Source organism: Argentina silus (assembly GCF_951799395.1).
Source record: "Argentina silus genome assembly, chromosome: 3".
Classification (NCBI taxonomy): domain Eukaryota; kingdom Metazoa; phylum Chordata; class Actinopteri; order Argentiniformes; family Argentinidae; genus Argentina; species Argentina silus.
In genome coordinates this window covers 12,771,406-12,795,420 of record NC_139657.1, presented here as the reverse complement: position 1 = coordinate 12,795,420, position 24,015 = coordinate 12,771,406, and the positions used below count along the sequence as shown (strand labels likewise).

The 24,015-nt window shown below is 40.8% G+C and overlaps 1 protein-coding gene across 1 annotated transcript; it reads left to right on the top strand.

The window, feature by feature from the left end:
- Window positions 1–697: 697 nt before the first annotated feature.
- Window positions 698–23,957, top strand: LOC310802500 (uncharacterized protein). Its single transcript, XM_083666906.1, has 44 exons — window positions 698–789; window positions 1,056–1,317; window positions 1,560–1,674; window positions 1,889–1,979; window positions 2,243–2,376; window positions 2,602–2,818; window positions 2,978–3,103; window positions 3,435–3,549; window positions 3,735–3,885; window positions 4,011–4,124; window positions 4,207–4,273; window positions 4,461–4,598; window positions 4,725–4,889; window positions 5,219–5,313; window positions 5,412–5,538; window positions 5,653–5,908; window positions 6,047–6,099; window positions 6,195–6,298; window positions 6,611–6,759; window positions 6,989–7,127; window positions 7,354–7,464; window positions 7,614–7,793; window positions 7,967–8,206; window positions 8,899–9,055; window positions 9,642–9,770; window positions 9,881–16,882; window positions 17,420–17,565; window positions 17,733–17,907; window positions 17,999–18,246; window positions 18,624–18,807; window positions 19,044–19,260; window positions 19,499–19,674; window positions 19,864–19,933; window positions 20,553–20,653; window positions 20,808–20,839; window positions 21,003–21,180; window positions 21,293–21,397; window positions 21,523–21,563; window positions 21,735–21,857; window positions 22,180–22,275; window positions 22,464–22,592; window positions 22,741–22,780; window positions 22,925–23,048; window positions 23,591–23,957. Exons 1-44 carry the CDS (start codon window positions 714–716, stop codon window positions 23,799–23,801), a joined length of 12,909 nt encoding a protein of 4,302 aa, XP_083523032.1. The 5' UTR covers window positions 698–713; the 3' UTR covers window positions 23,802–23,957.
- The last annotated feature ends 58 nt before the right edge of the window (window positions 23,958–24,015 follow it).

Sequence of the window (24,015 nt, the reverse complement as noted above, 5' to 3'; positions counted from 1 at the left end):
AACAACTTAAAATAAATATTTTAGCTGGTCCTAAACAAATAAATAAAACAAGTGCTATTGACCCTAAATACTGTATATTCACAAAATGTCTCCTCAATTATCTGTTTAGTGTAATGTTAACTATAGTCCATGATTATCTGCAATAACTCTGGATATACAGGATCAGAGAAGATGAAACTCAAAGATAGAGCACAATCAGAACCATAACTTTGGAGTTGTTACCGTATGTCACCATCATATTGACATCCTGAGGTCAAGTTATTGTGGGGCAAGGATAATTGATTAGTTAATTAATTCAATGTACTGATAAAACACTGTTTTTGTGTTTAAATGAAACAATGAAATTAATTTGAAATGCATTTCATTCAATTCAAATTCAGCATAAATGCAATATTTATTTTTTATTTAAGACCAGGGTCTCTTTTTCAGCAGGGCCCTGTTACAGAGAACAAACAAATAAAAGAAATATACAATACAATACAACAATTTATAAGAAATCCTAAATTAAAAGACTACCCACTACCCACATGTACAGTCCTCCCTAAACAAATCTCTCTCCAAATGTTGAATTTGCATACATGTTTGAACAATCTTGTCATAAAATGGACTTCCTTGAAAGGGGTGTTAGAAGAGATTGAGCAATCTCAATATAAAGGGACAGACAACCAGCAGTGTCACCATTGGCCTGCTGACTAAAGCCCCCTCCTGCCACTATGGATTGGAGAACACTGTGGTTGTGTGTCTTGGCATGTTCCGTAACTAGTGCCATCAAGGTGATGGCCAAACAGGGTAAGACCAGAGTAAATTTCAGTATCTCAGAAAGAACGGTAATTGATTTGGATCTACATGGACATGTATAGAGTAACAGCTATTATTATTATCAATTATTTTGGTTAGAGGATTTTTATTAGATCTATGACATTATAAGTACAGAGATATCAACATTTTATTGGTTATTTTAAAATACTTCATGGATACTTGACAACTTACAGTTAAGGACCTACAGTATGTTGAGATAGTAATATAACGGTTTTTCTCCCATTTTGTATCCTTAGCTCGCAGCAGCAACCATGTTAACAGCATCTGCAGCACATGGGGCAAAGAGCACTTCAAGACCTTTGATGGAGATGTCTACCAGTTCCCGGGCATGTGTGAATACAACCTTGCCTCTGACTGCCACGAGTCTTACCAGGAGTTCTCAGTACACATGAAGAGGCATGAGGTGGATGGCAACCCTACAGTCAGTTATGTACTGGTCACCATCAATGACCTTCTTTTCCACCTGTCCAAGAATCTGGTCACGGTGAACGGAGAGGTGTAAGTACCCAAATAGTCACTAGGTAGGGGTCGTCCCAAAGATCCCACATAGTATCTACCCTCTGTGATTACTCACAAGCAGAATTGGGTTTCTACATGATTTGCTTTCTTCACATCTTAGACATACCCTGAACATTTGAAGGGTTTTAATTATTTATTTTTTTGACTTTTTGTCTTATCTGTTGTTGATAGTACATGTGAATTTGATCTATGATATTAATGACATACATTCTCTCTCGCAGTATTGACATGCCATTCTACAAAGCTGGAGTTCAGTTGGAGCGAAATGCAGTTTACACCAAGCTCTCTGCAAAAATTGGCCTCGTTGTCATGTGGAATGGTGACGATGCAGTCATGGTGAGGTCCTATCAGAAAAACACATATCTGAGTGCTTCCATAAGTCTGATTAGTTCTTAAAAATCAAAATTGGATATCGAAATGGACTATGTTATCATTCATTGTGGAAGCTGAACTAACTTAGTCTTATTCCCTACTAAGGAAGACCACTTGTTTTGTGTTACTACATTGATTGCATGATACAAGTATACCCATCACTGTCTCTCTGCATTAGGTGGAGCTGGATTCTGAGTATGTCAATCGTACCTGTGGACTTTGTGGAGACTTCAATGATGTTGCCATCTACAATGAGTTCATTCAAAATGGTGATTCACTGAGAGGGGCTTGCACCTAGGACCGGCTTCCCAGACATAGATTAAGCCTAGTCTTGGACTAAATATCATTTTCTGTAGAAAATCTCCATTAAATGCATTTTAATGTAGGATTAAATCTAGGACTTAATCTTTGTCCTGGGAACCCGTGTCTTTATACAACATAGCATACAGTAGCATAAACAATAGAGAGTAAGGATTATTAGAATAGTAAGTGTACTTTAAATAACTGATACTATGTATGCAATTGTATGCAGATCGTCAGATAAGCCCCATTGAGTTTGGCAACAAGCAGAAGGTCCACAAATCCAATGAGGATTGTGAGGATCCCTATGAGGAGGAGGATGAACCTGCTGACACTCCACTGGCGGGGGATACATGCAAGGAATATGTACGTTTGTGCTCAACCTGACATGAGTATTTAAGCAATAACACACAAGAGGGTTTATCGTGGTTTGAGTGCTTAGCCATGCTGCAGTTGAACACTTGAGGCATAGTCAAGATTAAGCACACATAAATGTGTTATTGGTTTTATACAACTGCTTTACAGCCACACTGTACAGTATAGCACATCATGCATGACTATAACCTCCCCTCCTGTTCTTACCTATGGTAGCATGACACCTGTGACCAGCGACTACGCTCAGACTCCTGGAGCTCCTGTGCCTCCGTACTGCACCCTGAGCTGTACATCCAGGCCTGTGTGAAGGACATGTGTGGCTGTTCCAACTCTTCTGATGACTTCTGTGTCTGCAGCACACTGGCAGAGTATTCCCGCCAGTGCTCCCATGCTGGAGGGAACCCCCCAAACTGGAGGACACCCCAGTTCTGTGGTAATGTCTTCTCTCATTGTCTCAGTAACATTGTGAGAAATATATCATAATGTTCACAATTTTCTTGGATTTTTTTGTAGATAAAAACATTCCTTGACAGGGAAGTGCAACATAGTAGAGGAGGAGTACAAATCATTTGTTTTTATTTGTGTTTTGCAGGCAAGCAGTGTCCATTCAACATGGTGTATCTGGAAAGTGGCTCCCCATGCATGGACACCTGTACATACTCAGATACCAGTTCACTGTGTGAGGACCACAAAGTGGATGGCTGCTTTTGCCCTACCGGTCAGTCATTCACTACTGTCAGCCTCATATTCAGTCACACTAATCTTCTCATTTATCCATTGAATTGAATCAAGTCCTCTGTAGTAACAATGTAATTACTGTAGTGACAATTACTTTTAATGTTTTATTTAAATAAATGCAAATACAGTACACATAGGAACAGTCCCAACAAACCAAAAACAGCTGGAGTGATTACAAATCAATTAGGAAGCAATTGCTAAATTGCTTTGTAACATGTTATAATAATGTTGTAATAGTAATTACAACACTCTACAGCACTGTATCTCATTCTGTGACATTCATGTTGCTGTTTATGTGTTCAATGTCTTAGGGACTGTGTATGATGATATCTCTAAGAGGGGGTGCATTCCTCAAGACCAGTGTCAGTGCAAGCATGACAAAGTCTACAACACTGGGGAGGTTTTCCGACAGGACACAGAAGAATGGTAAATCAAAGTTTAAAACTTGCAACGCATACTGTACTGTTTAGCCATGTTTAGTGATGTCAGTGAAGTCCAAGTATAACAGAATTTCATGTATTATGTACAGAAGTGATGAATGAAGAACCATTTTCTGGCTTGCTTTTAAATGACTAAACATTTTAATTAGCTCAATCTCTGGTTTGTCTCAGTGTCTGTCATCATGGAAAGTGGTCCTGTAAGAGCCTGCTAAGTCCTGCGACATGTGCAATGGAGGACGGTTCACATGTGACTACCTTTGATGGGAAAGCCTACACCTTTCATGGAGACTGCTACTACACCCTAGCCAAGGTGGAAAACAAGGTAAACAAAAGTTACTGTGCACTTTTCTCAACTGTTAAACTAGATATGTCACTCTCAGAACATGGTCTGAATGGATTTAGATTAACATTTTTTTTTTTCATTCATTCTCCCTCCGTTTTTTTCAGGATAATGTGGGTCATAAATTCTCCATTTTGGCCCAGTTGGTCCCCTGTGTAAGCGAAGAGTTTGACACCTGTCTGAAGACAGTTGTGGTACTGCTGAACAATGATAGAAATAATGTGAGTATTATCCCAACAGATGGATATTTGACATAAGCAAAAGATAGTACATTTGATTTGCTAAGTGTTTGTTTTGCTCCAGGCTTTGGTGTTTGCAGCTAACGGGAAAGTTAAGCACAATGCACAGATCAACTTGCCGTACAGCACAGGTGGGACATGGACTCTTTTACAATCTGATTCCTGTTGTTGAAGTATTACAGTACATTTAATCAAAAAGTAAAATGTAATGAAAAATAACCTGCAATACCTAAATAGCAATAGCCTAACCTTGTTTAATAACATGTATCTGTATCTGTATTTTTAAGTGGTTATTGATTATTGATCTTCTTTTCATAGCTGACATCAGCGTATTCCAGCCTTCCTCCTTTCACATCATGCTGCAGACCAGTTTTGGCTTACAGTTACAGATCCAGCTCGTTCCCATCATGCAGGTCTATGTGACCCTGGACCAGAGCTATAAGACAAAGACTCGAGGTTAGTTATTCTCAGGTTCAAGTCATCCCTCAGAGTATACATCATATGATATAATGTACATGTAATGTATATACAATATCAACATTATATACTGTATAGATAAATCATGATTTCTGTTTTATGTAGGTTTATGTGGGAACTACAACATGGTGCTGTCTGATGATATGAAGAGCCCTCAGGGGATGGTGGAGGGCACAGCCTCTTCCTTTGGGAACTCCTGGAAGAGCAGCACCAACTGCCAAGACAGAGAGGAGAGGCTGACCGACCCCTGTTCATTGAGTGTGGAGAATGGTACGCTGTCCCATAGAGAATAGAACAGAGAATCTACCATAGATCTACCATGCTGTCCCCTTTGCTGGTCATGGTGTCCTGTCATACTGTAACAGATTGCTTATATTATATTCATACATCTCCACTCTTTCTGTCATTTTTGATACCAAAGAGCTACCATACTGACTGCATACAGTATATCATTACTTTATCATCAGGATCGGCATGTAAATGTAGCCTTTTTGCTGGAAACAAGAGCATATTATCATGTTTTTGCACCCAAGGCAGCAACATGTACAGTTGCAGACATGTGAAAACTACTCATCATCTTCTTCTTCTTCTTTCCTTAGAGAGGTATGCTGAACACTGGTGCTCTTTGCTGAGAAGTCCAAAGAGCACTTTTGCCAAGTGCCATGCCATGGTTGATCCTGATATTTACTACAAGGTACTGCATTCCTGGCACTGTATGACTTGAGTTTTGAGTTGTATTATTGAGTTAGGTATGTATGGTTTAGAATGCTCTAAACATGATTTTGTCTGCAGCGATGCACATACTCAAGCTGCAACTGTGAGAGGAGTGAAGACTGCCTGTGTGCAGTGTTCTCGTCCTATGTGCGAGCCTGTGCAGCTAAGGGAGTGGTCTTGTCAGGCTGGAGAGAGCTTGTGTGTGGTAAGGATCTCAGGTTCTCGACTTCATATGTTGCAGTACAAAGGAGATCACCTAAATTCTGATGTCTTCATTCATGTGATGACTTTAATGAACACTTCACGCTCCTTTGGACAGATAAATACACCAAGAGCTGCCCAGCATCTCAGACCTTCTCCTACCAGTTGCAGAGATGCCAGCTGACATGCACATCCCTAAGCTCTGAGAGGCAGGGCTGCACCAAGGACTTCCTGCCTGTGGATGGCTGCTCTTGCCCAGATGGCCTCTATCTAAATGACAAGGGCATCTGTGTGGCTATGGCAAAATGTCCCTGCTATCACAATGGTGTCCATATCAAATCAGGGAAGTCCATCAACATCAAGGACGAGCACTGGTGAGTGACTGTTACCATGATTATATCAAAGCAACAAAGATTGTATACAACCGGCTTTGAAATATGTCCAGTTAGACCATTCTGACATATTCTCCCAATGATAGAATAGCTCTTGATATCAATGTTTTGTCTTTCAAGTGTCTGCACCAATGGCAAGCTTCACTGCCGTTCTTGGAAAACCAGCTCAGAGAGTACGTTTCTTTGCTGTGTCCCTTTGGCATTGTGTATTATACAGTATTATTATCCCTGCATGTGAAACCTACTGTAATGTCTGTTTCTGTTACAGCCTGCCCCTCACCAAAAGTGTTCTTCAACTGCTCTACTGCGGCCACTGGGCAGCTGGGAGTACAGTGTGCACGAACCTGTAGGAATCTGGATGCCGATGATTGTGTGAGTTGTTGACTCATGGAAGGGTCACTGCTTTTAATTCTCCTGCAACTCATGTGTATAAAGTTGTCACTTTGCCTCTCTAAAACTGTATTTTTCTTAAATATCTATGACAATTCTGTTAATTCTGTGGCTTCGAAATTCCCTTGTCTAGCTGCACGTGACACGGTTAATTACTGTATGTTCATATTGTACCAGTCTTTTTGATCACACTACTAGTTTCAATGATGAATTGGTTCTCAGTGCTGTGATGTAAATGTTTCTTGCAATCTGTTGGCCTTTGATTTGGGTCTCTCTCTCCTCTCTCTAACTCAGTACTCAGAGTGTGAGTCTGGGTGCCAGTGTCCCAGTGGCCTAGTTGACGATGGGAAGGGTTACTGTGTAAAAGAACATGACTGTCCATGCCACCATGATGGGTTCCTCTATGCATCAAGCAGACAAATCTCAGAACAATGCAACACATGGCAAGTTATTATGGTGACATTGTATGATACAGAAGGATATGAAGTTGATAGGGTAGGATGAGATATGATTGAATCAGATGGAATGAAATAGGATTGAGGATGAGATTGTTAAATATATGAGATGAGATGCAATGTGATAAAATGAAGGCTGGGTAACCTTTCTACAGTAGATAACAAGATCATGTTTCAGATTATTTTTGACTCTGTGTTGCTTTTTCTGTATATCTAGCACCTGCAAGAGGGGGACATGGGAGTGCACAGATAGGAAGTGCCCTGGAACTTGTACCATCTATGGCAGTGGTCATTACAATACCTTTGATCAGAGGGCGTTTGGCTTTCAAGGACAATGTGGTTATGTGGCTGTCCAGGTAAATGCTTATAGTATCAGGATCATACAACTGAAGAGGTTTCTCCTCCTTTGAAGTGCACATGATGTATAACCTATAGTACTACTGTACTTACGAAGAAATTGCAATGTCATTCTCATGATATCAGATATCAGACATTTATGGGTTTATATCAGTGTTAGTGCAAACCAAATAATGTAATGTGCCGTCTGATTAGTTTTGAAATTACTTTCTTTATCTGTCTAAGAACAAATGTGGAAACAGGACAGGCCATGACAATTTCCGAGTGATCACAGAGAACATACCATGTGGAACAACAGGCACAACTTGCTCCAAATCCGTTAGGATTCAACTGGGGGTAAGAAATCATCCCCATGTCCACCTGTTGGTTCAAAATGAGATCGTTCAATATTGGTTCAATATGAAATGGATCAACATGATATTTTTATTGTTGTTTGTTTTGAGCATGATAATGCCAAGAGGATTGATAATCATCCACCCTTACAGAGAACAGAGCTCAAACTGTCAAAGGGCACATATGAGGAGATGGACCTAGGAACCGGCCCTCAGATCAAGTATAAAGTGAGGCCCGTTGGCCTGTACCTGGTCATAGAATCTGCCATTGGGCTTGCAGTGTTGTGGGACCGTAAAACAACAGTCCGCATCATCCTTGAGCCAGATCATATGGTGAGTTACATTACATGTCAAGAGTAACACCTCAGTGCCTCAGAGAGAATATCAAAGAAACATCCAAGCAGTATTTTCATATTTCACTAATACAGTATATCTACAATTGCGTTTGTGTGCAATGTATTGCTCTATATGTGCCAACCAACAAGAGTGTTTCTCTGGCTTTGTAGGGTGGGGTCTGTGGCCTGTGTGGAGACTTTGATGGGGATGGAATAGATGACTTTACCACTCAAGGCCAGCTCCCAGTGAGCAGCCCCCTGGACTTTGCAAACAGCTGGAAAGTGTCCAGCAGTTGCCCTGATGCAGAAGCAAATGTTGACCCATGCAGCGCAAATCCCAATCGCCATAATTGGGCTAAAATGCAGTGCAGTATCATAAAAGGAGTGACCTTTAAAGATTGCCACAAAAAGGTAAGATATTGTGACTATGTACTCTATGCTAAGGACATGATTGTTGACATCATAGAAAAATGTATTAAAACATTTTATTACTGTGTTGCAAGACACAAAATGGTGTATGTTTTCCACAAATAAATGAATTCAATGTTGTTCACCTCAGTATAGTTTAGTATAATAGATAGATAGATAGATAGATAGATAGATAGAAACTTTATTTATCCCAGGGGGAAATTCAGGTTCCAAGTAGCGTACAGACATAGGGGTATCACACATAACATACACATACAACATACAACATTAGCAGTATTGTATACAGGCGAGGTGCAGTTGTAAATGTCTTTGCAGTTAGGTGAGGTGCAAAAAGGTAAGGCAGACAGTGCAATTATAGCATTAAATACTAAAAACTAAATACGGGCTACATAAATATGGACTATTTTTAAAGTGCATTTAGTCCAGGCTGGTGGAGGGAGGTAGGGGCTGTGTATGAGGCCTAGCATAGCCAGTAAACATTGTAGTTAAATGAGGTGAAACAGTGACATGATACATGATAGTGATGTGATACAGAGGGTGGAGGTTATGCAGAGAAGTCCATCTCTTTGCCCTTGATTGACATATTGTAATGAGGCACTTTCAAAACACAGTTTATCATATTATTATGATTTATTTTATTTGTGCATTATCTGCTCCCTTTATGTTGTTTTAAGGTGGATCCTGCACCATTTTATGATAATTGTGTGAAAGACTCGTGTGCCTGTGACACTGGGGGAGACTGTGAGTGTTTCTGCACAGCTGTTGCAGCTTATGCTCAGGCTTGCAATGAAGCTGAAGTGTGTGTTGCATGGAGAACACCAGCGATTTGTCGTAAGTAAAGAATAATTGTATCTAACCATTTGCATTATCTTCATCTTGCATATAATACTGAGTTTGAACCTTGGATGGATGGAAAGGATGGATTTTGTCACCACACCTGCCAAATACGCATTCAGAATGCCTTAAATACATATACAATAGTTTGTATATGGTGTTACTGAATGTTGAACATTTTGCTGCTGTATTTGAACAGCTTAGAAATTTGAATAGTTTTGGCAATGGCCTTGTTGTCCTGAGGATATTATGATATCCCAGGGTCATCGCCAGGATGGCAGGCAAGTGACGGGCAAGCTGTCATCGTGCCAATTGGCAAGAGGTAGACAGGGCCTTCCGTTCCACTGGTGGTGGGGAGGAAGTGGGTCAAAGGCGTGACTGGATTAGTGAAAGGCAGCAAGTAAAAGAGACATTAATAATACTTAATTTAAAAACTGTCATGTTTTGAGCACATTGGATTATTATTTAACAAGGTGAAATGACATTCAGATGAGTCTTCCTGGTTGAACCTGCACTTAAGCTTCATTTGTAGAGTACTGCTGATAAGTGTGTCCACTTGAAAACTGTTATCTTTCTCTTTCAGCTATCTTTTGTGACTACTACAACGATCCAAATGAATGCATGTGGCACTACAACCCCTGCCACACACCTTGCTACAAGACGTGTCTTAATCCAACAGGCATTTGCAGCAACCCTCTGCCCAATCTGGAAGGTGAGCAACCCTGTTATTATGAGAACCTAGAAATGCATAAAAGCCACCCAATCAAACAACTAAACGACAAGAAAACAACTAAATCATACTGTAACTTCTCTATATTATAGGTTGTTATCCAGTATGCCCAGAAGACAAACCAATATTTGATGAAAAGGATCAGACATGTGTGGAGAAGTGTGATGGATGCTTTTACAATGGAACTTTATATGAAGATCAAGAGGTTATTTATAACGTCACCGATAACCTGGGAATGTGCTATTATGCAATTTGCATAAACTCAACAGTAATATTCTCCAATGAAACCTGTTTCCCAACTCCTACGACACCAACAACAACGACAACGCAATCCACGACAACTACAATATATTCCACAACTACTTCGCCAACCACTTCCACTTTGCCTCCAGAGACTCCAACTCCAGTCCCGGAAACAACAACTACCATAGGAACCCCCATTGTAACAACAACAACCACCAAACCAACAACTCCATCGACTACAACAGAGGCCACCACAACACCAGAAACAACAACAACTCAATCCACAACGCCTCCAACCACTACAATAGAACAAACAACGCCCCTTGCTACAACAGAAACACCAACTACCCCTATCGTAACAACAACAACCACTCAACCACCTAGCACAACAACACCTTTTACTTCTATACCACCAACTCCATCTACTACAACAGAATCAACAACACCAACTCCATCCACAACTACAACAGCCCAAACTACTGTGAAAACAACAGAACAAACAACGCCCCTTACTACAACTGAAACACCTTCCACTTCCACTACACCTTGTATTCCTACTTGTGAATGGTCAGAATGGTATGACGAGGATGACAATTCAGATAAGAGTGACTGGGAAACATATGACAATATCACACAAAGCGGTAAAAAAGTCTGTGAAAACCGGCAAGACATTCGATGTCAAGCAGCAGATTATCCAAACATGAGCTTTGAAGACTTTATAACTCAAACTGGCCAAGTTGTAGACTGCAATGTTGAATATGGTTTGGTGTGTGAAGAAAAGAATCAGATTAGACCACCAAGAAAGTGTTTCAATTATAAGATTCAAGTTCTCTGTTGCATTATATGTACCACAACAACGCCTTCCATTGAACCATCAACTACCACAAAAGCCACGACAACACCAACTACAACTACTCAACCACCTGGAACAACAACACCTTTCACTTCCAAACCAACAACTCCATCTACAACAACAGAAGCCACCACAACACCAGAAACAACAACTCAATCCACAACACCTCCAATCACGACAGTAGAACAAACAACTCCCCTTGCTACAACAGAAACACCAACTACCCCTATCGTAACAACAACAACAACAACTACTCAACCACCTAGCACAACAACACCTTTCACTTCCAAACCAACAACTCCATCTACAACAACAGAAGCCACCACAACACCAGAAACAACAACTCAATCCACAACACCTCCAATCACGACAGTAGAACAAACAACTCCCCTTGCTACAACAGAAACACCAACGACCCCCATCGTAACAACAACAACAACAACAACAACAACTACTCAACCACCTAGCACAACAACACCTTTCACTTCCAAACCAACAACTCCATCTACAACAACAGAAGCCACCACAACACCAGAAACAACAACTCAATCCACAACACCTCCAATCACTACAGTAGAACAAACAACTCCCCTTGCTACAACAGAAACACCAACTACCCCCATCGTAACAACAACAACAACAACTACTCAACCACCTAGCACAACAACACCTTTCACTTCCAAACCAACAACTCCATCGACTACAACAGAGGCCACCACAACACCAGAAACAACAACAACTCAATCCACAACGCCTCCAACCACTACAATAGAACAAACAACGCCCCTTACTACAACAGAAACACCAACTACCCCTATCGTAACAACAACAACAACAACAACAACTACTCAACCACCTAGCACAACAACACCTTTCACTTCCAAACCAACAACTCCATCTACTACAACAGAAGCCACCACAACACCAGAAACAACAACTCAATCCACAACACCTCCAATCACGACAGTAGAACAAACAACACCCCTTGCTACAACAGAAACACCAACTACCCCCATCGTAACAACAACAACAACAACAACAACTACTCAACCACCTAGCACAACAACACCTTTCACTTCCAAACCAACAACTCCATCTACAACAACAGAAGCCACCACAACACCAGAAACAACAACTCAATCCACAACGCCTCCAACCACTACAATAGAACAAACAACGCCCCTTGCTACAACAGAAACACCAACTACCCCCATTGTAACAACAACAACCACTCTGCCACCTAGCACAACAACACCTTTTACTACCAAACCAACAACGCCCCTTGCTACAACAGAAACACCAACTACCCCCATTGTAACAACAACAACCACTCTGCCACCTAGCACAACAACACCTTTTACTTCTATACCACCAACTCCATCTACTACAACAGAGGCCACCACAACACCAGAAACAACAACTCAATCCACAACGCCTCCAATCACTACAGTAGAACAAACAACTCCCCTTGCTACAACAGAAACACCAACTACCCCTATCGTAACAACAACAACAACAACTACTCAACCACCTAGCACAACAACACCTTTCACTTCCAAACCAACAACTCCATCTACAACAACAGAAGCCACCACAACACCAGAAACAACAACTCAATCCACAACGCCTCCAACCACTACAATAGAACAAACAACGCCCCTTGCTACAACAGAAACACCAACTACCCCCATCGTAACAACAACAACAACAACAACAACTACTCAACCACCTAGCACAACAACACCTTTCACTTCCAAACCAACAACTCCATCTACAACAACAGAAGCCACCACAACACCAGAAACAACAACTCAATCCACAACGCCTCCAACCACTACAATAGAACAAACAACACCCCTTGCTACAACAGAGGCCACCACTGTGACTACTGTAGTTTCCAATACCACTCTCTCGTCAACAACGTTTGAATCTCTTGTCACTGGTCCAACACCATCAAGAGGTCCAAGTGAAAGCAATACAACAGCCATAACAATTCCTACAGTATCAACCACAACAGCCCAAACTACAGTAAAAACTACTGTGAAAACAACAGAACCAACAACACCTCTTACTACAACAGAAACACCAACTACCCCTATCATAACAACAACAACCACTCAACCACCTAGCACAACAACACCTTTCACTTCCAAACCAACAACTCCATCTACTACTACAGAAGCCACCACAACACCAACTACAACGACTCAACCACCTAGCACAACAACACCTTTCACTTCCAAACCAACAACTCCATCTACAACAACAGAAGCCACCACAACACCAGAAACAACAACTCAATCCACAACACCTCCAATCACTACAGTAGAACAAACAACTCCCCTTGCTACAACAGAAACACCAACTACCCCCATCGTAACAACAACAACAACAACTACTCAACCACCTAGCACAACAACACCTTTCACTTCCAAACCAACAACTCCATCTACTACAACAGAATCAACAACACCAACTCCATCTACAACTACAACAGCCCAAACTACTGTAAAAACAACAGAACAAACAACGCCCCTTACTACAACTGAAACACCTTCCACTTCCACTACACCTTGTATTCCTACTTGTGAATGGTCAGAATGGTATGACGAGGATGACAGTTCAGATAAGAGTGACTGGGAAACATATGATAATATCACACAAAGCGGTAAAAAAGTCTGTGAAAACCGGCAAGACATTCGATGTCAAGCAACAGATTATCCAAACGTGAGTTTTGAAGACTTTATAACTCAAACTGGCCAAGTTGTGGACTGCAATGTTGAATATGGTTTGGTGTGTGAAGAAAAGAATCAGATTAGACCACCAAGAAAGTGTTTCAATTATAAGATTCAAGTTCTCTGTTGCATTATATGTACCACAACAACGCCTTCCATTGAACCATCAACTACCACAAAAGCCACTACAACACCAACTACAACTACTCAACCACCTGGAACAACAACACCTTTCACTTCCAAACCAACAACTCCATCGACTACAACAGAGGCCACCACAACACCAGAAACAACAACAACTCAATCCACAACGCCTCCAACCACTACAATAGAACAAACAACGCCCCTTGCTACAACAGAAACACCAACTACCCCCATCGTAACAACAACAACCACTCAACAACCTGACACAACACCTTTTGCTTCCAAACCAACAACTCCATCTACTACAACAGAAGCCACCACAACACCAGAAACAACAACTCAATCCACAACACCTCCAATCACGACAGTAGAACAAACAACACCCCTTGCTACAACAGAAACACCAACTACCCCCATCGTAACAACAACAACAACAACAACAACTACTCAACCACCTAGCACAACAACACCTTTCACTTCCAAACCAACAACTCCATCTACAACAACAGAAGCCACCACAACACCAGAAACAACAACTCAATCCACAACGCCTCCAACCACTACAATAGAACAAACAACGCCCCTTGCTACAACAGAAACACCAACTACCCCCATTGTAACAACAACAACCACTCTGCCACCTAGCACAACAACACCTTTTACTACCAAACCAACAACGCCCCTTGCTACAACAGAAACACCAACTACCCCCATTGTAACAACAACAACCACTCTGCCACCTAGCACAACAACACCTTTTACTTCTATACCACCAACTCCATCTACTACAACAGAGGCCACCACAACACCAGAAACAACAACTCAATCCACAACACCTCCAATCACGACAGTAGAACAAACAACACCCCTTGCTACAACAGAAACACCAACTACCCCCATCGTAACAACAACAACAACAACAACAACTACTCAACCACCTAGCACAACAACACCTTTCACTTCCAAACCAACAACTCCATCTACAACAACAGAAGCCACCACAACACCAGAAACAACAACTCAATCCACAACGCCTCCAACCACTACAATAGAACAAACAACGCCCCTTGCTACAACAGAAACACCAACTACCCCCATTGTAACAACAACAACCACTCTGCCACCTAGCACAACAACACCTTTTACTACCAAACCAACAACGCCCCTTGCTACAACAGAAACACCAACTACCCCCATTGTAACAACAACAACCACTCTGCCACCTAGCACAACAACACCTTTTACTTCTATACCACCAACTCCATCTACTACAACAGAGGCCACCACAACACCAGAAACAACAACTCAATCCACAACGCCTCCAATCACTACAGTAGAACAAACAACTCCCCTTGCTACAACAGAAACACCAACTACCCCTATCGTAACAACAACAACAACAACTACTCAACCACCTAGCACAACAACACCTTTCACTTCCAAACCAACAACTCCATCTACAACAACAGAAGCCACCACAACACCAGAAACAACAACTCAATCCACAACGCCTCCAACCACTACAATAGAACAAACAACGCCCCTTGCTACAACAGAAACACCAACTACCCCCATTGTAACAACAACAACCACTCTGCCACCTAGCACAACAACACCTTTTACTACCAAACCAACAACGCCCCTTGCTACAACAGAAACACCAACTACCCCCATTGTAACAACAACAACCACTCTGCCACCTAGCACAACAACACCTTTTACTTCTATACCACCAACTCCATCTACTACAACAGAGGCCACCACAACACCAGAAACAACAACTCAATCCACAACGCCTCCAATCACTACAGTAGAACAAACAACTCCCCTTGCTACAACAGAAACACCAACTACCCCCATCGTAACAACAACAACAACAACAACAACTACTCAACCACCTAGCACAACAACACCTTTCACTTCCAAACCAACAACTCCATCTACAACAACAGAAGCCACCACAACACCAGAAACAACAACTCAATCCACAACGCCTCCAACCACTACAATAGAACAAACAACGCCCCTTGCTACAACAGAAACACCAACTACCCCCATCGTAACAACAACAACAACAACAACAACTACTCAACCACCTAGCACAACAACACCTTTCACTTCCAAACCAACAACTCCATCTACAACAACAGAAGCCACCACAACACCAGAAACAACAACTCAATCCACAACGCCTCCAACCACTACAATAGAACAAACAACACCCCTTGCTACAACAGAGGCCACCACTGTGACTACTGTAGTTTCCAATACCACTCTCTCGTCAACAACGTTTGAATCTCTTGTCACTGGTCCAACACCATCAAGAGGTCCAAGTGAAAGCAATACAACAGCCATAACAATTCCTACAGTATCAACCACAACAGCCCAAACTACAGTAAAAACTACTGTGAAAACAACAGAACCAACAACACCTCTTACTACAACAGAAACACCAACTACCCCTATCGTAACAACAACAACAACAACAACAACTACTCAACCACCTAGCACAACAACACCTTTCACTTCCAAACCAACAACTCCATCTACTACAACAGAAGCCACCACAACACCAGAAACAACAACTCAATCCACAACACCTCCAATCACGACAGTAGAACAAACAACTCCCCTTGCTACAACAGAAACACCAACTACCCCCATCGTAACAACAACAACAACAACAACAACTACTCAACCACCTAGCACAACAACACCTTTCACTTCCAAACCAACAACTCCATCTACTACAACAGAGGCCACCACAACACCAGAAACAACAACTCAATCCACAACGCCTCCAACCACTACAATAGAACAAACAACGCCCCTTGCTACAACAGAAACACCAACTACCCCTATCGTAACAACAACAACCACTCTACCACCGAGCACAACAACACCTTTCACTTCCAAACCAACAACTCCAACAGAGGCCACCACAACACCAGAAACACCAACTACCCCTATCGTAACAACAACAACAACAACAACAACAACAACAACAACAACAACCACTCAACCACCTGAAACAACAACACCTTTAACTTCCAAACCACCAACTCCAACTGGAACTACAGAATGCATCTGTACAATCAACGGCCAGCATTATCAACCTGGTAAGAAAAGCTTCTCTACATTAATATGTTTTTTAAGACACAACATGAATGTAATAAATAAACACACATTCTGTTATTTTTTTGCACAATTTTCTAATTATGAACTATACTCAATACACTTCAGATATACTTGATGACTTGATTTTGATTAATATTACTGATAGACTAGATATATTAATGGGATTTTCATAACTTATCTTAACCAAAATACCAAGGACTTCTTACTCCATTTTGTTGTTGATATTGTCTTATTGTAGGAGACAGGTACTATATGAGAAATGGTTATAACACAATAATAACCTATTTATTACTTATTTATATATGTGAACTTAATATATTGTAACAAACACCACAAGGCACTATTTCGTACCAGGTTGCTACCAATTGTGTTCAATTATTTGAAGTAAGCTTTAAAAAGTATCCATTGTTACCACATAAATAGATTTTCAGTGGTTGAACTGTTCTCTACACTGCTAATAATAATAATGATCAATTATTATTAATTGAGTGTCATGTTTTCTACTTTCTTGTCATCAGGAGAAACCATATTTGACAACGAACATATAGGATCAGGTGTATGTCTCACTATGATCTGTTCTGCCATTTGTGAGATTAAGAACAGCACTGGACCTTGTCCCACACCAACCCCTTATGTACCCACATGCCCTGAGTGGGACAAAGTGGTAAGCATCATAACCTCATTCCATAAACTGGGCTACAATAACTTCAATAAGACATGATTACATTTTATATCAATGAGGTTTGAAAATGTTTTCTGAGAATTAATTGTATCTGTGTCTATTGTGAAAGACTGTTGAAGTTTTATTTTCTTTTTTTCTCTCAATGTAAGCAAAATGAGACATTCTTCATATGCAACTGCACAATGGCCAGATGCATTGAGAATAATACCATTGAAATAATTCCATATGAATGTCCACCCCTTGAGGAAATCACTTGTACAAATGGCAAGAAACCAGTAGTTGTGTATGACGAGTTCTACTGCTGCCAACATTACGTGTGTGACTGTGAGTAACAAGAGCTTTTGCAAAGACATTGTAATTAAATGTATAGTATAATCACAGACATTTGCAAGAAATCAGCTTTTTTTCATTTCAGGCATCTGTGAGGGCTGGGGAGATCCTCATTACATAACCTTTGATGGGCACTTCTACAGTTTTCAAGGAAACTGTACTTATGTCCTGATGGAGGAGATAAGACATAATCACGACTTCAATATTTATATTGACAATGTCTTCTGTGATCCCATTGAGGATGTGTCTTGTCCTCGATCAATCATTGTGTCCTATGGCTCACAAGTCATAACACTTAAGAATCACAACGTCATTGGTGCGGCTCAACTGGAGGTAATTTTCAAAGCTGGTTGAGTATAACTATCAGAATTCCTATCAATTTCATTGTTTGGCTTTGTTTTTGAGAGACTGAAAATGTATGCTTAGAATATCAGGGCCATATTGTCATGAAGTCCATTATGTGGACTTAATTGTGTATTTGTTCTTCATTTCAGTAGTTTTGATTGATATCAAAGATGTCTTTGAAGTCCTCCAACTTATATCAACCTCCAATGTATTATTATATACCTAACTAAAAAATACTTATATTTGTTTTGAGGGAAACAGTCTTCATGTGTTAAGACTTGTATATATTGGATTCCCTTGTCCTTCACCAAAGACATCTTATGACTGATAATTCTATCCTTCTTTCCCTGCCATCTCTTGTGTAGGCTCTCATTGACGGAGTCACCCTGAGACTGCCCTTCTCACGAAATGGTGTAAAGGTCCTCAACACTGGTATTACGATGGTTTTGGAGATTCCAAAGCTAGAGGTAGTAGTGACATTTGGTGTCACTGGCTTTAGCGTCAACCTTCCTTTCAAACACTTTGGCAAGAACACACAGGGACATTGTGGTAAGAATATCAACATCTTTGGTTGTCCTAAGTGTATATTGTACCACTTGGGTGTGGAAGGGTGTATATCAGTCATTGTTCTGTGTCACTGACTGACCACTTGGGATTCTTACTGTAGCATGGTGTCATAAAGCATTAACTGGATATTTTTTGTATTGATGAAAGTCATTTATCTGAGGTTGGAGGTGAACATTGTTTCTGGCTGTCCTCGTTCATGTGTACGTGTATCCTGTCAGGGACATGCAACAACAACCCGCATGATGACTGCATGTTGCCTGGAGGCCAGTTGGTGGACAGTTGTGCTGTGATGGGAGACTACTGGCCTGTCAAAGACCTCTACCAGCCAGACTGTCCTGCACCACCCTCACTCCCTACCAACCCACCTGCCCCTCAGCCCAGCCCAACACAGACACAGTGCAAGCCCAACTCCATGTGTGATATGCTTAAGGGCAGGTAAACAGCACAAATCAAGTTCCAGTTAATTCACACCTTTATTACGCAAGTTCCCACAGGCCCAAAAATAAACATACATTTTGAAAGGTGCAAAGAAGCTGATACTGTACATTTGGAATGTGATTCTTTGTTGTACCCATTTATCTTCAGTGTTGATGTTTATTTGATAACAAGATTGCAGATGAAAAAAAATGAATATCCATGTCTAACAGTTGTTCCACTGGTTTTCAATCCACAGCCTGTTTGAAGAATGCCATCCATTTGTCTCTCCCGACAACTTCTATGCGGGCTGTGTTTATGATAGCTGCCATGTGGCCAACCCCGTGGTGGTGTGCACAAGCTTGCAGACTTATGCTGCTGCCTGTGCTCAATTTGGAGTTTGCCTGCATTGGAGGAACCACACCACACTATGTGGTAGGCCAACTTGTCATAAGAACAGTGCACAATGGAAGAGATAAATTGTGTTATGTCAATAGAAAGGAAAACAGTATATGTTTAACTGATGAATTATGAATAATTAATCATAATACATTAGCTACATTGATTTATGGCAAGCTAATATTCAGTGGAAAAAAATTGACTGGGTTTTATTCTCCTTAACAGCCAGTGACTGCCCAGCAGACAAAGTCTACAAGCCCTGTGGTTTTGTAGAACAGCCAACCTGTGAAGACAAGTAGGTTTGAATTTCAAAGAAGCACATTAAAGCCACAGTCTGTCATTTAAAAAAATAACACAGCGTCAGCCCTGCCACTTACAGCTGAGGGATGGGGTTGGAGAAATGTTACCACTCTCAATTTTATAGAAATAACTCTGGATGCATGGACTGACAAACTGTCATCAACATGGAAGTTTAAAACATACTTTAAAGCTATAAAGTGTTTGTTTACGTCTTCTTGTTTGTAAACATTGGAGTAAACAACCTTAGATTTTGAGTTATGATGGGGTAAGACAGTTGTATGCTCATGAGACATCTACAAGTAATATTCTTCTAGAATCAATGGGTATACAGTATATCATACATTTATATATTCAGAAACGGCTTCACAAATTACTGATTGCGGCTTAAAGGAGTACAGCAGACCAAAAATATTCCTTGCTTATTTCTTTAATTCAGGTGGACAATATTGCAATTGTCCAATCATTTGTTTTATTTCAATGCCCAGTATGCTAATCTACTGATCAGCTTGAACGTTTGGTTGTTGATTTGGAATTTGAATAGATTTGCAATTTTAAGATATACAGTAGTTAAAGCTGCTATGAACTGAGTTCTCACTGTTGGTTGAATTTTACAGTTCCAACGAACCCACTATGAACTTTACAACAGAGGGCTGCTTTTGCCCTGATGGTATGATGCTCTTCAATAAGGAGTCTGGGATCTGTGTTGACAAGTGTGGTAAGTGTATTCAATATCAAGATCTTAGTCATTCTAATCATGGTGTTTCAACCATCTGCAACTGCATGTGGTCCATTTCATTGATGATACAGACACGATCATCAGTGCTCTTAGAAAATGTTTTGGGTTGATTGTGGTGTTTGTGTTTATGCAGGATGTCTGGATCCTGAAGGTGTGCCACGAGAGGTAAGCTAGACTTTTGATATTATTCAACATTGCAAATGGATACCTGTTGGTGAAGGCCACTGTCATGAAAAGGTCCTCAAGATTCTATGAGCAACCACTTTATATAGCATCTGCAGTATATATGATGAGAGAATTAACCTCCCTTTCTGCTCCCTTTCCACAGTTCAACGAGAGGTTTGAGCTGAACTGCCAGAATTGCATTTGTGAGGAATCCACCAAGTCTGTGACATGCAAACCTAAGGTCTGCACGAAACCACCTGTTACGTCCTGCTATGGGCCAGGATTCATCCTGGCCAACCAGACGGATCCCGCAGATCCCTGCTGCTCCAGTCTTGTTTGCAGTAAGACCCACAATTTTCACCATATTTGTTTCTTTCATAAAGAATAAAGAAATTACTCAGCATACTGTATGTAATTATGCCCATTTTCAAACTCTCTTTATATCCCCCCCAGAATGTGACAGCAGCACTTGTCCACTAAGCAGCATGAACTGTCCTGTTGGATATACCCCAGTGGTCTCTGTCCCTGAAGGAAAATGCTGCCCAGAGCACACATGTGGTATTGTTCTTTTTTGTGCAATATCTACATTTAAAGAGTGCTTTTATTGCTAAAATAATGAGTTTCAACCTCTCATTTACAATTTCCAGTGAATTGGTGTGTCTCTCTCTCTCTTTCTTTCCTAGAGGCAAAAAGAGTTTGTGTCCACAAAAATATGGAGTACCAGGTAATTATAGAGTAAAGATATGAAATGTAAATGTAATATGGACTGTTAATTTCAGAACAGCATGACCCAAATGTATTAACATTTATATTTTGTTCATATACTATTGTAAGGCACATCACAGGAAGATTGCATGTACAGTATCAGTTACTAATGTCTTCTCCTGCGTTCTAGCCTGGCTCTTCAGTACCAGTGGTCAAATGTCAGGATTGCAAATGTACCATGGAGGTTGATCCCAACACTGATCTATTCAGAATCTCCTGTCAGCTTGTGTCCTGTGGCACACACTGTGAAACGGTAGGAACAAGGATAGTCATCGTCTCTGCTCATATGTAAAACACTTCAGAGACTACTTGTTTTTCCCTTCTGAATTTCATTCAACAACATCTTCACAGGGGCGTAGGGTTTCATTAAGCATGGGTGGGACATGTCGCAGCCCTCCACCAGAAGTGTCCCCCAAAAATTTAAAATCAAACCTACGCCCATACCATGTGCACTGTAAGAATTGAAGTGTTGTATGAAAGGCCTGGGGAGCCATCTGTTCTTTATTATTCTGTGAACTGATAAAGCAAAAGTTGTTGCAGCAAGTCTCTAATCTATTATGTACCCCGTCTCTTAGGGATATGCGTATGTTGAGTCCAACACAGAATGTTGTGGCAAATGTGTTCAAACCCATTGTGTCATCAATGTCAATGGAACTACTGAGTTCTTGAAGGTTAGTGGATGTTTCTTGTATGTTAGCCAAATACAGTGTCAGACAACAATTCAAAATATGAGTGTTCACTGCTAGATGTCTCACACTGTGTATGTGTGTGTGTGTGTGTGTGTGTGTGTGTGTGTGTGTGTGTGTGTGTGTGTGTGTGTGTGTGTGTGTGTGTATGTACTGTATGTGCTTCTACTCAGATTGGAGATACCTGGTCACCCTCTGGAAATAAGTGTGTGCATTACAGCTGTGTGAAGAATGGTGATACTTTAGTGGCCAGCAGTTCCAACACCCTGTGCCCACCCTTCCAGCAGAGCAACTGCCAACCTGTGAGTTTAGTTGACAATTATGGTTCTCTTATTATACACATTTAATTTGACAGGAAAATAACTTGTGTCATCCAGCTGTTTCATGAAATGCATAAAAAATGTAGGATTATTTTTTTGTAAGTTGGAGCTCTTGTTTTTGACTCCCCAGGATTCAATTCAGACATCTGCAAATGGCTGCTGTAAAATGTGTAAGTATACTTGAAAAAATACTTTTCATTTAAGAGAGAGACATTTACAATTCAAAAACAGCATTAAAATATCAAATAATCACTTTCCCCTTCTCAATCAAATCCCAAAACATGAAAACAAGTCAACAATGTGTCTCCCAACAGGTGTGGAGAAGGAGAAGGGCTGTAAGATAGGAACTATGACAACCCACATCAACCATAAAGGCTGCCAGTCTGTGGAAGTGGTGAACATGCCGTACTGTGAGGGATCCTGCAATACTTTCACCAAGTGAGGAGGAAAACAATACCAATATCACACCTTTAAACAGTGGCTTGATTTTGTCATACAAGCTTAAAGGTCTAGTATGTAGATGTGAGCTTTAAAATAGTGCTAAATGCCCATGATGAAATCGCTTGTAATCATGAATGAGATATAAAATTAGTTTTTAAACATTCAGTGAAGACTTTTGGTCCAAACAAAGAACTTTCTAAACTCTGGAGTCAAGGTTGAGCACTGGCTTTGTCAACCATTGTAACAATGGTAATTGTAACAATGGTTGACAAAGCCAGTGCTCAACCTCGACTTATGGTTTGTTTAGAAGGATATGCACATTTTCTGCTATTAGATAATGTAGCAAATGTACGTTTTCAAATTTCCAGTGTGGTCAGAGAGGGCAGAAAAGTGCAAAACTACACGCTTCACCTTTAAGACTTCAAACTAAGTTTTGTAAATTATGTTTTGTAAAACAAAATGTAGGTGTTATGTCTTGAAAACAATGGCCACTCTACAGTACATCTCTGTGAGCCCTTCTCCATCTCCCTCCCCTGCAGGTACTCTGAGCTGGCTGCCACCATGCAGCAGTCCTGTAGCTGCTGCCAGGAGTCCCACTTCAGCAACCGCACAGTCGACCTGCAGTGTCTGAACGGAGACCTGGTGCCCTACACCTACATCCACGTTGAGGCATGTAGCTGCCGAAACACAGACTGCCACAGCGCCAGCAGGCTGTCCGCTCGCAAGCGCCGCAGCTTAACACTAGTCTGAATGAGCCACCCACTCCATCCCCACCCCACTTCGCTTTTTGCATAGAATGTGAATACTCTGATTCCCATTTTACCTAAGCTGTTATTTAGCTACTTTACTTTAGATTAAACTGTAGATCACAGCCGATTTATCTTAATAAACTGCAACTTAAAATAATTTATGTCTCTTGTTTGTTTCTATTCAAAGCAGCATCTACGTATATAGCAGTATAAAG

Coding starts and splice junctions, on each gene's coding strand:
- LOC310802500 (XM_083666906.1), top strand. CDS start 714: ATGGATTGGAGAACACTGTGGTTGTGTGTCTTGGCATGTTCCGTAACT. Junction 3,104..3,434: donor TGGCTGCTTTTGCCCTACCG/GTCAGTCATTCA, acceptor TCAATGTCTTAG/GGACTGTGTATGATGATATC. Junction 21,858..22,179: donor GTGGCACACACTGTGAAACG/GTAGGAACAAGG, acceptor CCCGTCTCTTAG/GGATATGCGTATGTTGAGTC.